The following is a 15,988-nucleotide window of genomic DNA, read 5'->3' as shown; positions in this document are numbered from 1 at the left end:
CGGGAACAAGGCATCAAAGTGAAGGCATTAGTCAGGTGCTCCAGATTGGCGTGCCTGTCACAGAGCACCAAGCAGGGGACTTGAAAGACTGTGCTTCGAAGAGCACTGCCTACCTTTGATTTCTTCCTCTGTGTTTTATGCTGCCTAGCCTTGTTCTGTTCTCTAAATTGCCGTCACGTTCCAGCCTTGCCTCCCTGAGATGGTGCCACATCATCTTAGTAGAACATCAAGTCCACCCAAGCTCTTGAGTTAATGCTTACAGACAGCCCCTTGGTTTCTTTTCTAGAGCTAACCACCTATTACTTCATCTGCCCGGCACCCCTGTCCCTTCTCCTAGGACCAGTCACATAATCCCCTATTCCAACCACCTACCTCCGTGGGACCTGCCAGGTATCACTCTTCCCGAAGTCTTCCCAGACTCCCTCCCACCTCAGGAAGAGCACCTGTGTTTTACTATGGTGACACTTAAGCCATCTTCTAGCTGCTTATTAATGAGAGAGCTTGAGCTGTGTCCCTGGAGTTTGAAGGGGTAAAGAAGCTGACATCTAACTTTCCTGGAAAACTCCAAAGTGAGAGGTGGCTGGTGGGAGGGGCCCATTCCTCAGGGTTTGGGTGGGACAGAGGAGCAGGCTTTCCCCTGGGCCAAGTGGACTTCTCAGACGGTTATTTGATGGGAGTCCCCTCTGATGGAGTCCTTTGATGGAAGTCCCAGCCCAAAGGCACTGCTCACTCAGCTGGGGGAAATGACAGAATAAAGAGTCTACCGTTTACCATTTGAATGGGGGGGGGGGGGGGGAGGTCAGTTACAAATAGTCAACCAATTACTGCATATCTAGCGCCGAGAGCAAGGTGGTGGGACATCCATACAGGGGTCTCCGAAAACCCCACGCGCAGGAAAAGGAAACCCTTTTGCCGAGGCCAGAAAAGTTACGTAACTCGCCCGCGATTCCGTAGCTAGGAAGTGACACAGCCGTGCTATGATCCCGATTCCACGGGATGGGGGTTAATGGGTGACCCGTCTGGGGTGACTAGGAGAGATTGCACAGTAGGAATGAAAACGGGTGAGCGAGAGATCAAGATTTCCTGTAAAGTAGGCAGAGAACGCGTGGATAATCTCCCTTACGACAGCTTCAAAACCTACTTATTATTCCTTTGATTCTCTGATCCTGGCAGAAGAGCGTCCTGCTTTGAAGGTTTTCTTTGGAAAACCAAGCCCCCCCCCCCCCCGCCCCACACTGTTTTAAGAACCGTAAGGAAACAAAACGTCCAGCAAGTCCGAAGTGGGGTCAGTGAGGGGGCTTGGAGAAACCCTAATGACATCTATGGCATCGCTCGCCTGTGTCCCCAGCACTGCCGGACTGGGATCCACCGCAGGGCTGACGCTCTCACGGAAACAGGTGGAAGGCACCCGTGTCTCTGCACGGGGAGCAGCCTGGGGCCGGCAGACCCAGCTTGACCGCCTGCCGCGCCCCCTCCCGACCCCCCCCACCCCCCGCCGCGGGCGTCTTCCTCCCGCCTGCCTGCTCCCTTGGCCGTAGCTAGGCTGAGGCGGGATGGAGGGGCGAGTGTGACTTAGGAAAAGCCCTGCGAACCGGGCGGAGTTTCGCTCCCGGCGTGGGAGCGGGCGGAGTGCGCGCGGCGGGGAAAGAGGCTCGGAAGCCGGGCGGAGTTGCATTCCCGGCGTGGGAGCGGGCGCGGTGGGGGGCGCCGGCAAGCCAGCGGGCGAACGCGCGCCGGGGAGAGCGCCGTGGAAGCCCCGCGGAGTTGCGTTCCTGCAGAGGCGGCCGGCCAGGCGGAGCGGGCGCGCGTCACCGCAGCCGGAGCCGGAGCGGAAGCCCGAGCCCGAGCCCGAGCCCGAGCCCGAGCCCGAGCCGCCCGAGAGGCGGAGGCGCCCGCGCGCTCGCGGCCGGGTGGGCGCAGCGCCGGCGAAGTGCGGCCGGCGGCCCCGCGCGCTCCCCTCCGGGCGGGTGTGGGCGCGGGCGCGGCGCTGGGGCTGCTGCGGGATGGGCCCGCGCGGGGTGCTGCTCTGCCTGCTCCCGCTGGTGCGAGCCGCCGAGCGCCCCGAGGGCCGGGCCGACGACCCGGGCCTGGAGGCGGCCCTGGCCGTGCCCAACGCCTCGCACTTCTTCTGGAGCAACTACACCTTCTCCGACTGGCAGAACTTTGTGGGTCGGAGGCGCTACGGGGCCGAGTCCCAGAACCCCACGGTGAAAGCCCTGCTCATCGTGGCTTACTCCTTCATCATCGTCTTCTCGCTCTTCGGCAACGTGCTGGTCTGTCATGTCATCTTCAAGAACCAGCGGATGCACTCGGCCACCAGCCTCTTCATCGTCAACCTGGCGGTCGCCGACATCATGATCACGCTGCTCAACACGCCCTTCACCTTGGTGAGGCCCCGGCTCCCGCCCGCCCGCCCGCCCGCCGTGGCGGGCTCGGCTCTCCTTCCCCCAAGCCCTCCGCTCCCCTCCCGCCCCGCTGCCCCAGCCCCTCTCTTCGTCCGCGCTTCCTGGGTCCCGCTGGCTGGCTGCGCCTTTCCAGCTCCTTCCCCCTCTGCCCTCTCAGCTCCCCTCTCAACTCTCTCCACTTCCTAGACTTTCTGTCCCTCTCCGTTTTCTTTGTGTCTTCATCTTTTTCCCTCTCTGTGACTGTCGTTCTGTCTGTTCCTCCATCTGGGTCTCTACCCTCCCTTTTCCCTCCCTTGCTTCCGTCCTTCTTCCTTTTCTCGTTCTCTTCCCCTCTCGGTCTCTGTCTCATCACCTTCTGCAGCTGGGGGCCATGGGGTCAATGATTGGAGTGTCTGCGCTCAGCCGGGAGCAAATGACCATTTCCTACTTAATGGCAGTGCACGTGGGCCTATTTGATCGTCAAGCAGTAAATCGAAGCTTCTGGAAACGTTGGCAGAGATTGTTAGGTCACCCCCCCACCCCCGAAATCCAGTGCATTAAATGCTCTCCCACACCCCCACCCTAGGAGACTGCTTTGTGCCACAGCCGATATGTCAGTTGCTAATTGTTAATGGAAACTTCAGTGCGTTTTCCTAGACCACTTATTTAAATTGTGTTTCTCTTTTGTGGTTTGACAGTAAGGCTGTGTAGGCAGTGTGTGTTGGGGAAGACATGGGAATGAGGTGGGCTTGGGGCCCAGGAATAGGCCGGGGGCACGTGCCCATCGTGGCAGATGTGGCTCCCGTCCCCAAGCCTTGGCTGCTCAGCGTTAGTGGTGTCATTTCTGCCCCTCTGTGACTTGGGAGCCTGGTGCTCATGGGTGGTTTGGGACCGTGAGGGCGATGACTGAGCAATCTACTGACAGTTACCCCTTATGTTTCTGCAGCATGAGTGTTACATTTTTTCACCTTATGGAATAACCTTACCGTTATTTGAGTTACTACCAAAACAGTATCTGTTCGTACCTTGCTCTCTGTCTCTGTCTCTCTCTCACACATATACACACACCCAACCAGAAATAATAGACAAGCCAGAAGAGGGTGAACTCCCACAAATCCATCCACCTGCATGCACGTCCTTCTAAACCTCACATTTTAAAACTGCATTCTACCTTTGTCCTCACAAGAATATTACGTTTTGCAGATGAGGAAACTAAGGCACACAGAGGTTCAATCCCTCGTCCAGGGTCACTTAGCTAGTAATTGGCCGAGCCACGATGAGAATTACTTTCCTGACTCAAGTCAGAGGTCTGTCCACTAAGCCACCTAGCGCTGGGGGGTGGTGGGTGAGGAGGGCTTCTTGGACCATGCTAAGCTTCCACTATTCTGAAACATGGATTTTTCCTGCTCTCCTGCCAGTTTATATTCTCTAGCCAAGGACAAAAGGGCTTTCAAATACCAGGCCCCACCCTGCCAAGGTAACTGCCTCTTACCTTGAAGCATGAGATTGTGTATCTCTGGCTCTCCTTGGTTGCCCCTGCCCCCTTGGTTTCTATCCTGACCATCTGCAATGCTAGGGTTGGGCTGGGACACCCAGGATGAGAACTGGCCCCGGGGCATGGCCCCTGTGCTACTGCCCAGAGCAGTATGCACAGAAGAGGCTGGGGGATGGGAGAGAGAAACCATGAATCCCACGCTAGGCTGTGGCTGGGGCCTGACAAGTCCAGCCTTGGATGATCTCCTGCAAGAGAGGAGGATCAGGGTCCTGAGAACCCAGCACTCCTCTAAGATAATCCAGAGCGGCCTGGCCTTGAACCTGACCCGTGTAACTGCCCCAATCTGAATTCCTGTCAGAGCTTACAAGGTGCTGGCAAGCAGGGAGAATGAAAGGGTTGAGGGGGAGGATCTCCTAAGCCCTCACACTCCTACTTAATGGCAGTGCACGTGGGCCTATTCGATAGTCAAGCAGTAAATCGAAGCTTCTGGAAATGTTGGCAGAGATCATTAGGTCACCCCCCACCCATGAAATCCAGTCCATTCAATGCCCCCCCACCCCCACCCTAGGACGCTGCTTTGTGCCACAGCTGGTGTATCAATTGCTAATTGACTAGGTAAGGCATCCTGCCTTCCAGCTAGTTGGTGAGAGTATTCTTGCAACCTGGTTTCCTTTTCTGTTCACTTTACTTACACACGACAGCGAGCATGAAGCCCAGCCCTGGTCATTGAGAGAAGAGCAAACAGGTACTTACAATTCCCATGGCAGAGACACGTATGGAGTGCTGTGGAGCCCAGAGGAGAGAATCATTTATTCTGTCCTGCCAGGGTCTCATGAGAGGGTCAAAGGAGACTGTGCAAAGAACGTGACATTTCAAAGGGCCTGGAAGAGCAGGAATTTCCCAGGTCAAGATGAACGCTCAATGCAGACAGAGGGACCTGGAGAACAAAGGGCTTCAGAGTTCATGGTGTGTTGAGGGAATGTTGAGAGGCTTGATGTAGCTGCAGCAACGAGGCAGGAAGCACAGTGGGAGGAACGGAGAGGAACAGGGGGTGGGGGGTGGGGACAAGTGCAGGTGGGCCAGAGAGGAAGGCTGGGGCCAGCTTGTGAATGGGCCTGCAGACTCCTAAGGCATCTGGCTCTGTCCTGAGGGCCAGGATGGTTCTAAGCAGGAAGGTGACAGTCATCTGATTTTTGGTTAAGAAAAATCCCATCAGCAGAGTGAAGGCTGAATGACAAGTGGACAAGACCGGAGGGCAAGGGTAGCAGCTGGGAGGCTGTAAAGGTCCAGGTGAGAGACGAGGGCCACGACTTTGGGATGAGAGGGGCACCGGTTGACTTTGCAACGTACTGGATGTGGGAGGAACTAAGGACTTCTAGCTCTGTAATGTTCCCGGACTGCTCAGAAGCCCCGTGTGGCTGCCACCTGCCAGCCTCACAGAGAATGAAGCTGCTGTCCTAGCGACACGATCCGTGTCTCCCGACTCTCACCCTCCAGCCAAACCATCCCACTCCTCTTTCCTCAAATAGGTCCTGGGATTTCTGACTCAGCGCCAAGCCCTTTGTTCTTGCTGCCACAAGTACAAATGCCACGTATTCTTAAAGCTCGTCTCCGATGCCTCATGTGTCGTAACGAGGGTAGTGGAGGGCGAATTTACTAGTGTTCGAGGCCCTGCCGCACCTACTTTTCGCGCGTCATCTCTCCTCTGATTTTCCTAACAACCATGTGAAGACCATTAGCCGCATTTTACAGATGGGGGCAGTGGTGCTTGTGGAGCCCAAGGGCCTTGCCCCGGGTGACTCTGCTGGCCACCACTACATGATCTTCTTTCTTTCGGACTGACTTGCTCTAGATCTTTCTCTATCATTTTTCCCCTCTACCTCAGCCCACTCCGTTCCCACCCTGCGGCCCCGAAGCCCTCTGTCTGGGCCTTCTGTGGGCACTGAATACTGTCTTTCTTGCATCCGGAGGTGCCTGGGTCCTCTACCCAGACCGGAAGCTCCTTGTTCAGAATCGGTGCTTGATGTTTCTTGGGCGTGGGCATCACTCACAGGAGCTGCCCAGGCACTGACTGAGTGGGCAAGTAGCCATGGATGATGTGGGCCTGCTCCGAGGGCCCCACACTGTCCTGCAGCTTGCCATTCTCCCGCTCTGCCCCACCCCCACCCCTCCAGGCCCCTCAGTCCCCTTCCCAGATGACGTTGTAAGGCCTGCTTAGTCAACATTAGAGAGCACAGCCTACACGCTATGTTGTGATTTTTCACGTGGGTCTCCCCCAGTAGTCTGAACTCATGTGGACTGAGAATGGATTTTATTATTACCATAAAAATAGCTACTATTTATTTCTAAGAATATCTCTCTACCAATCTGCCAGACGTTGTGTTCCACCCTTTATAGATTTTTAAAACCTTAATCCATGTAATAAGCCTACAAGGTAGAAGTTTTTAAGCCCCCCCCTTTTTTTTTTTTACAAATGAGGAAACTGAGGTTCAGAGAGATTATACACACCTTGCCCAAGGTCATATAGCTTCAAACTGTTAGAGGTGGGAAGTCCAACTGCAAGGCCCACGTATTCCCACGCCCTCCTGGCACCTAACAAGGCTTGGCCCCGGCGGTATGATCAGGTTTTGTTGAATCGAATGATTGGAAATGAGTCATGCTGGAGAAAGTCACGTGTGATGCACAATTTAGTAGTGTGGAATGGAAGAAGAGAGGAGCCGGAAGATGCCTCCCAAGGGATGCTCCTCAGAGGCCACGGATGGGGGTAGGGGTGTCAGGGTCAAGGCCCTGTTTGTCTTCTGACCTCTGTGGGCTGGTTTCCAGGTCCGCTTTGTGAACAGCACATGGGTGTTCGGGAAAGGCATGTGCCACGTCAGCCGCTTTGCCCAGTACTGCTCTCTGCATGTCTCAGCACTGACGTTGACGGCCATTGCTGTGGACCGCCACCAGGTGAGGGCACCTACCCCCAACATCCAGTCCTTCCCCCTCCAGCTTTGTTTTCCGGGGAGCTGCAGGGGCCCTCGAGACAGTATTTTAGCACAGTTTTCAATAAGTGTATCTGTCTTCTTATTGACTAATATGAGCACTTAGATGAGGCGCTTTAAAACATTTGTGCTAAGTGCCACAAAAAGTTATTCCCAGTTTGTTGTTCTAACAAAGGCTCATCACTTATATTTTGTGTCTCAGAAATTAACGAGCTTGTTTGGGGGTGGGGGAGAAAAGCCAACCTGAAAATCACAGTTGAAAAGAGATCGGCACATCGTTGCAGGTCAGAGACGAGGGGGATGGAGCCCCCGGGGCCCAAGTTGTTGAGGAGGAAAACAAGCTAGGGTGCCATGTGGCAGGAGCAGGCAGCCACTGCCCTGCCCCACCAGAGGCACATGGTGGGTATGGTAAAGGAAATCAAAGAGGACTCTATCCGGGAAGAGGATGGCTCCCTGCCAAGCACCTTGCATGTGCTAACTCAGTAAATCCATGGTGTATACGAGGTCTATGCCGAATCAAGGAATGGAAGCTCAGAAGAGTGCATGGGTAGCCCTCCTGAGATCACATGCCTGGTGAATGATGAGGCCAGGATTAGCACTGAGGTCTGTCTGGCTTCATACCTCTGCCCTGATCATGAGGCCGCCCTACTCTGAGAAGGCTCAAGGTGACCAATATCATAAGGGCCAGCAGGACAGAGAGAGGAAGAATTTATTCTGAGCAGCTGCAAGAGGTGCAAAGGAGAGGAGGCCTCAAAGATGCAGACTCAAAGGTGCAGCTCAGTAGGAGAAAGAATTTTCTAGCAGAACGAAGCTGCCGGGGTGGGGGTGGGGGGGGCGGGTAGTGAGTTTCATTTCCCCAGCCATTTTTAAGCAAGGTCTGGATGACACTTGATAGGGATGTTTTAGAGGACGTTCATTATCTGGTAGGGAATTGGATTTGGCAAACTTTGCGATCTCTTTAGCCCCGAAATTCCATCATTTTGGCATTTATATTGCAGATACTCTGGGCAAAGTCTGAAAAGGCTGCATGCTAATGTTTTCTGCCTTTTCTTAACCTTCTCCCCTAATTCAACAAGAGGGACTCTGGATTACTTCCACCTGGCCGATGCTTACCCCCACTTAACACAGCCTCACCGACAGTTGCCCCTTGGGCCAAAGGTGGGTCTGAGGAACAAGGGGGTTAAGTCTTGCCAACACTGATCACGTTGCTGTGACATAAACCCCAACATGGGGCCTTTTCCCAAAGCAGTGAAATCTTTGAGCGATGTCTGGGGCCTCTGACCCAGGCTTTCACTGTCTTCAGCAACCCGAACAACGAGGGAGTCTGAGGGGCAAATATGGCAAAATCCAGAAGGGGGCTGTGCTGAGCAGCTTCTAAAGCCTAGTCACTTCCTCTCATAAAATCTTGAAAGAACCTAGAGACAAAATTTGGGAGGACACAGCCAGAATGTCCACTGTGTCCTGGGATGACATCCTTAGGTGATGGCAGCTCTTGAGGACCTCTCTCCCTGACCCTGGATTCACCTGTCTCAGAATGCCTTTTTCAAGATATAATGATCCTAATCTTAACATGAGGATGCCGTTGAGTTCCCAAATCTTTATTTAAACCTTTTAGCAGAATGGATTGTCCAACTGTAGTAATTCCAAAATGCTTTTCAGCTCAAAGCCTGTAACACAGGCTTTACTATAAGTGGTGGGAAAGCTGGACCCCACAATTTAGAAATAGCTTTTGTAAACAGTGTTGCAAACCCCCACATAAATGTCAGTGCAACTTCCCATGACAAATAGAGACTCCTCTCCAGGCTTGTCACCCCAGATCCTCTCAGAGCCCTCCATAACCCAAGGGGTCTAGAATCATGGCAGAATGAGATCGGATCCCAAGGTGGAGGCTGATTGTGGCTTGTTCCTCTTCTGGCCTTGTGGGTGTCATGGGAGCAGACCTCCTGCTTCACCCCTTCCCCATCCCCTCACTGCACTCTGGTTCTGCTACACATGACCTGTAAGAGGCATCTGAGCCACCTGGAGTCTCTGAGACTCCAGGTCTGGAGTCTCCAGACCTGGAGTCTCAGACGATACCTTCTTTTTGCTTCTGGAGGTGGACCGTGGGGTGGTGCAGCTCAGGGGCTTAATACTGAATGAAGGGGTGCTTGTTTATAAATAGGACCTACCTGCCTTAGTGTGGCACGTGAGCTCCGTCATTGAGATTTGATCTGCTTCTAGACTTCTTCAGCCAGTGATGCACAGTTTGCTTGTTTTCCAGGTCATTATGCATCCATTAAAACCCCGGATCTCGATCACAAAAGGTGTCATCTACGTCACGGTCATCTGGACCATGGCTACGTTCTTTTCACTCCCACACGCCATCTGCCAGAAATTATTTACCTTCAAGTACAGGTGAGTTGGCTAGTCGGGAGCAGCTTGGGGACTCAGAGGGCCCTGACAGAGGGAAGTCTGAGCCCCCTCTGAGTCTGAGTGACTGGTATCTGCTGCACCCAGCACTTCTGTCTCCCATTCTCTTGCTTCCAAGTCTGGGGCCTATCTGTGGCATTTGTTCTGCTTTTCCTCACCTTTTCTTCTCAGCAACTTTAGCTCCCTCCTTATTCTCCACCCAGCTTGTCTGCGAGGTCAGGGCAGGAGCCAACAGCTTCTTTCGCTGGGGACAGGTACTCACACAGACTGAGAATCAAAGTCACCCAGGCCTTGTTTAAAATGGCAACGTTTACATTCTCTCGCACAACATATAAATAAAGCAAGCATGTGTCTGTGTGTCTGAGGCAGGATGCTCTATCTCCTACCTCCCATTCAGGTTTCTTTGTCCTGTGCTGTCGCAGCACAAGAATTTCCTGGTGTCCCTAGCACCTGACCTACTGTCTCCATATAACAGCCCCTCAATACATAATTACTGAATGGATGAACGAATGAGCAAGCTTAGAGTGATTTTCATCAGTCAGTACTTGTTTTAGAGGAGGTTCCTTAGAAATAGACCCTGAGATACAGATCGTGCTTGGGATTTTTCAAGGAAGTGCTCCTGGGAGTGATGGATAAGGGAGTGAGCAGGCAGGATAGCAAGAGACCAAGGGAGGGTGCAATGTTGGCATTGGAGGGATGTCAGGAGGAGCTACAGGCAGCAGCACAGGGGGCTCTAGAGCAAAGATAACACAGAGTTTGTTCAGCCTCGAGGCCAGGACGCTGGGCTGTCATATTCCGGGCTCCCTGCAGAAATCGAAAACTCCCAGCCACCTCTGGGTCTTAGTGGATCTGTAGGAAATGACTTTAGTGGTCCTACGGTAGTGCTAGGTCCCTACAATATCACAGGTGCCAGCTGCTTCTTGTGGGTTGGCCGGGAGCTAGCAACCTGGCGCTCCAGACCAGTAGCCACGTGTGTCCTGCAATAACTCTGTGCTGCTCCGCCTGAAACACACACTGCAAAACACACATGCCTATGCCATAAGCAGGGTCAGCAGAACAAGCTCTGAAGGCTGATTACAACTACATTTGACCCCGAGCAACGCTAGTTTGGACTGTGTGGGTCCACTTCTGTGTGGATTTTTTCGATTACTATGGTACAGTACCGTAAGTGTATTTTCTCTTCCTTATGATTTTAATAGCATTTTCTTTTCCTTAGCTTACTTTCTTGTAAGAACACAGTGTATCATACACCTACAGAATGTGTATTAATCAACTGTTCATGTTATCGATATGACTTCCAGTCAATAGTAGGCTATTAGTAGTTAGATTTGGGGGTAGTCAAAAGTCATGCATGGGTTTTCAACGGCGCAGGGGTCGGTGCCCCTAACCTCCATGTTGCTCAAGGGTCGACTGTAACTTACAAAGGCTTCTCCCTCCCCAAATTCTACGATATCGGAACAAATCGCATACCCAAATCTAGCACTCAGACCCCCATCTGCCTTCACATATGGGGAGCTATTTTTTTTTTCTGCTAACGAAAGCAAAGAGAATTCTCTTTCTTTCAGTAGTGATGGCCATCAGCACATATAACAAGTGCACAAGCGACATAATGTGCTGAAGAAACAGCCATTTTGAGTTGCTGCCTAGACATTTTAACAGTATGACAACCCTGTTCACACGCACAGTCTGGGCATTTAGATTGGGACTCAAGGTTAGGATTCCATCACAAGTTCCTGCCTTGCTTTTCCAGGTCACCATTTTTTTTTTTGTAACATGTATTTTTGAGAGAGCATGGCGGGGGAGGGACAGAGAGAGAGAGGGAGACACAGAATCGGAAGCGGGCTCCAGGCTCCAAGCTGTCAGCACAGAGCCCGACTTGGGGTTTGAACTCACAGAGATCATGACCTGAGCCGAAGTCAGACACCTAACTGACTGAGCCACCCAGGTGCCCCCGGGTCACGTTTTAAAATGACCACTCAGAGGGGCACCTGGGTGGCTCAGTCAGTTGAGCATCCAACTCTTGATTTTGGCTCAGGTTATGATCCCAGGGTCATGGGATTGAGCCCCAAATGGGGCTCTGCACTGAGTGTGGAGCCTGCTTAAGATTCCCTCTCTCTCTCCCTCTGCCCCTCTCCCCTGCTCACACTTTCTCTCTCTCTCTCAAAAAATAAACTAACCACTCCGGGTTGAGGCTGTGAAAAATTGGTGACTGTGCCTCAACTGCCCTATAAGTAATGGGCGCTTATGACCCTGCTCTCTATCTCCTGCTTGCTCACAACCTGGGACAGAGGACTGCCCTTCCCCTCAGCTCCTGGCGTCTCCATGCTGGGATTTGTAAGTAATGTATCTGGTGACTTTACTTCCTTTGTGTGAGTGTATTCAAACTGCGCCTTCAATCAAAATGGCCCTAAGGTTTTCAGTTCCCCAAAGTGGGAGCTTGGACACCAAGGGTGGTACTGGCCAGCCCTGTGTGGGTGATTTGTGCCCCCTCTTTCAGGGGGCTATAGTCTGCCTAGTCTCAACACATCAGCTCTAGGGTTTCTTCAAGGAGGACTGGGTACATTCCATGGAAAATAGATACTTGTTACACGTATGGCTCAAGGTGTGTTCGTTCGGGCTTTGCCGCTCACATTCCCAAGATCCATCATTTCTTTGCCCCGTTCCTTAGTTCCCCTCTGGAATGGAGGAATTCCAATGTTTCCTGAGCACATTGTGCTCTCAGGATGAGTTAGTTCTAAGACTAGGAATGCCAGTGTTGTATTCATTCATTGGACAGATATTTACTGGGTCTTTGTTACAGGCTAGGAATTATATAAGTTTAAGACAACACAGAGAGAGCAGGTGTTTTCCTTGTCTCTATAAAACCCCAATCTAGTGGGAGAGCCAGAATCTTGGGACGAGGCCTTTCCACACTAATGGCACACCCTTCCTCTCTCTTCCTCTCTCTCTGCCTCCCTCTGTCTCTATCTCTGTTTCTCTGTCTCCCTCTCTCCCCTGTCACCAGCGAGGACGTTGTCCGCTCCCTGTGCCTGCCAGACTTCCCTGAGCCAGCTGACCTCTTCTGGAAGTATCTGGACTTGGCCACCTTCATCCTACTTTATATCCTACCCCTCCTCATCATCTCCGTGGCCTATGCCCGCGTGGCCAAGAAGCTGTGGATGTGCAACACGATCGGCGATGTGACCACGGAGCAGTACCTGGCCCTGCGGCGCAAGAAGAAGAAGACCATGAAGATGCTGATGTTGGTGGTGGTCCTCTTTGCCCTCTGCTGGTTCCCCCTCAACTGCTATGTCCTCCTCCTGTCCAGCAAGGTCATCCACACCAACAACGCCCTCTACTTCGCCTTCCACTGGTTTGCCATGAGCAGCACTTGCTACAACCCCTTCATCTACTGCTGGCTCAATGAGAACTTCAGGGTAGAGCTGAAGGCATTACTGAGCATGTGCCAAAGGCTGCCCAAGCCCCAGGAGGACAGGCCACCCTCCCCAGTCCCTTCCTTCAGGGTGGCTTGGACAGAGAAGAGCAGTGGCCGGAGGGCTCTGCTAGCCAACAACCTCCTGCCCTCCTCCCAACTGCAGTCTGGGAAGACAGACCTGTCTTCTGTGGAGCCCATCGTGGCAGTGAGTTAGGGGAGAGTGCGAAGAGTCAGGGGGCGAGCTCTCTCTCCAACTGAGGCTGGGAAAGGGCCTGAGGACAGAGACTGGAAAAGAAGCCTGTCCTCTCACCCATGGCCCTCACAGTGCTAAAAACAAGGTCCTACAGAAGCCATGGGAGTCTTCATTTCCCAGGAAGCTCTGTCTAGCCTTCTACCCCATTTGGTGTGAAAACTAAAAGGCAACACCCAATTAGACATGTGTTTGTGAATTCCTGTCCAAGAAATGCTGCAAAGCATATCACCTGGGTTCCCTGAGCCAGAGAACCCAGGGAAGCTGCAGCCCACATGAGGGCTGAGTCAGCTGCCTGACAATACTCCCTACCATGGAACATCCGCAAAGGACACCTGAGTCATACTTGGGGTGTGGCTGACCCAGATGCACAGAACTCTGCTTGAAAAAGGTTCATGCCAGCAAAAGGTGAGTGAGCCAGAGATGCCACGTTTTTTTTGCCTCACTTCCCAAAGTCCTGGGCCAGGATGAATCACAGCCGTGTGGTGGCTGGCTTGGATACATGACAAGACAGGGCCAATTCAGTCCCTGAAAGCAAAGAGAAATTACTGAGTTCTCTTGAAGAATTATTATTATAAAACTTCAGAAAATTTAGAAAAGCACAAAGAAGAAAACAAAAGTCACCCCGTTCTCCCACCAACTGTGATGAGTTTTGTTAACGTGCTGTGGATTCACTTGCAACTTTTTTCCTTTGTGTGTCTGTGCGCATGTGTGTGTGCATGTGTGTGCATGCGCTTTTCATTCCGTTCTGAATTACACTTTTCCATGTAGAGATAAGCAAGAAACAGGGCATAGCAGGGAACTTCTGAGCCCCTCTCCCAGGAACAGTGTCCACGGGAAGAGTTGGAAGAAGAGGTGGGAGAGGAACACAAGGAGAAGGCTGTCAAAGCCAACAGACTGCCGTCATCCTGTACCCAGCGGAGGGAAAGACCCAGATGAAGTACCTCTTCTCAGATGGCGGCCATCGTGATGAGCCAGGGAACAAAACTCATCCAAGGAGGCTTAATTCCTTCTCCTTTGCACTCACATAGAACAAGAGGTGGTAAAAACACTGCCCTGCTTCTACAGGAGATGATGGAGCAGTCTTTCCAACATGCCAGAAATAATTGTACTTAGACACTTCATCCTTGCAAGCTGTCTAGACAGGCCACTTCTCTGTGTTGTCTAAATAATAAGGCTTCTTCACGCCAGTTCCCTGAAGACAACTCACTTGTCAACATCACCCTAGTGGCTCACGTGTCACTTACAGAAACCTACGACATTGTGATGGTCTTTAAGGACTCAACATGCCAGAGAAATCTCATTCCAGAGACTGTTTTCATCATCGTTCATCTGGTCTTGAGTGACTCACTAGGTCACCCGGAAGACAAAGGCAGAATAGTGCTTAATTCACCCACCCTAAGCAATTGCCATTCTCACACTGGTTTTAGGTTCCTTTCTAACACCAAATAGACTTGAAAGCAAACATGGATATGCAGCTGAGTAGAAAACTGAGGTTTGGGGAGAAGGGCTTTATCCAAGGTTTACTTAGATCTCTTGGCTGTTAATAGAAATTGAACTCGGTCTTATCATCTGCTTTCCTATAATGAGACATGGGGGTTCATTATACTAGTCTATTTATGAGAATGTTTGAAGTGTTTGACTTCCATGGGACAGAGAGGCTTCTAAGCCCGTATGGATCCCAAGATGGATTTTTCAGGCCAAATGGCTCCCATGCCTGTGCCTCCTGTCTCTGTCGTGTCAAGAAGTAGCTAATCGTTTCATCCTAATGCTGCCATAGAAATTCTTTGAACTAGAAAGAGAATAGGTAGCAAGACTACAGATAGTTGGTCCTGCTCTGGGATCATGGGGAGAGCTTTGCTTTGCTCCTCTCTGAGGGAATCTAGAAATACTGCCGGGGCACCTGGGTGGCTCAGTCAGTTAAGCGTCTGACTTCGGCTCAGGTCACGATCTCACAGTTCGTGGGTTCGAGCCCCGCGTTGGGCTCTGTGCTGCCAGCTCAGAGCCTGGAGCCTGCTTCGGATTCTGTGTCTCCCTCTCTCTCTCTGCCCCCCCCCCCCGCCCCGTTCACACTCTGTCTCTCTCTGTCTCTCAAAAATAAATAAATGTAAAAAAAATTTTTAGAAATTCTGCCAAGTCAGAGAAGGCCCTTCCCTGGAGGAAGACTCACAGATGGCCCATAGGTCCGGGTCTCCCGTCAGTACCTTGTCTTCCCCATTCCCCTTGTTCCCTGTGTGCCTCAGAGCAAACAGCGATTTGTATTTGTGAATGTGAAATTTGTAGGACTTGAGCCTTTCCAGTGTGCCGTAATGAGTACTTTATTGTAATTGCTCCGCTCTCAATAAAATATATTTGGGGTGCATGGACTATGTTTCTTGGACTTCTGATTAAACTACAGCTGGTAACCTTTAAAATGGGGATCTGTGCAAATTACGAAGAGAGCGTGAAGATCATCTGCCCACATCCCTGCATTTCACAACTGAGGAAGTGCCACCATGCTTTGGCTAGGGTAAATAGCCAGCTGAAAACCTCTCATCTTGGTCTAGAGCTTCTTCCAGTGAGCTGGCAGCCACGTCGCCTCTTTTGTGATTGTGAATCTGTGCTGAGAACTTAGGACTCCACCTGTGAGTCCTTGGTGATTCGGGAGGAGGCAAAGCTGCCACTGGAGACTGGGGATCGGTCCCCCCACTTGCACTGTGCCGTGCGTGCCGCGTTTTTGTGTTTACCAGGATTTCTGCCCCATTGGTTCCGGGGTTCCCCTGTCCTCCAGATAAGCTGGGTAGGAAGCTTTGTGGCATACATAAATACTCTGATGCCATCCAGAGGCCAGGAAATCGGTTTCACATAATTTCACAGAAGGTTGTATATAGCGGTAATTTACCGAGCCTAGGGGAAGATTTGAAAGAACAATGAAAGGCGTAGGAGAAAGAGAAGGGAAGTAAAATTTGCTGACCCCTAATATGTGAGATACTATGCTAAATGCTTCTCAGCTCATGATCTCATTCAACCTCACAACAATTCTCCAAGGTGGGCATTATCATTTCCGTATTA

The 15,988-nt window shown here is 51.8% G+C and overlaps 1 protein-coding gene across 1 annotated transcript; it reads left to right on the top strand.

Moving 5' to 3' along the window:
• Window positions 1-1,860: 1,860 nt before the first annotated feature.
• Window positions 1,861-15,303, top strand: GPR83 (G protein-coupled receptor 83). The gene is made up of 4 exons (XM_027040033.2): window positions 1,861-2,387; window positions 6,703-6,828; window positions 9,124-9,257; window positions 12,277-15,303. The coding sequence occupies exons 1-4, from the start codon at window positions 2,004-2,006 to the stop codon at window positions 12,899-12,901; spliced, it is 1,269 nt and encodes a 422-aa protein (XP_026895834.1). The 5' UTR covers window positions 1,861-2,003; the 3' UTR covers window positions 12,902-15,303.
• The last annotated feature ends 685 nt before the right edge of the window (window positions 15,304-15,988 follow it).

Source organism: Acinonyx jubatus, chromosome D1 (assembly GCF_027475565.1).
Source record: "Acinonyx jubatus isolate Ajub_Pintada_27869175 chromosome D1, VMU_Ajub_asm_v1.0, whole genome shotgun sequence".
NCBI lineage: Eukaryota > Metazoa > Chordata > Mammalia > Carnivora > Felidae > Acinonyx > Acinonyx jubatus.
Note: the sequence above shows the minus strand (reverse complement) of the source record. Positions and strands in the feature narration are given on the sequence as shown.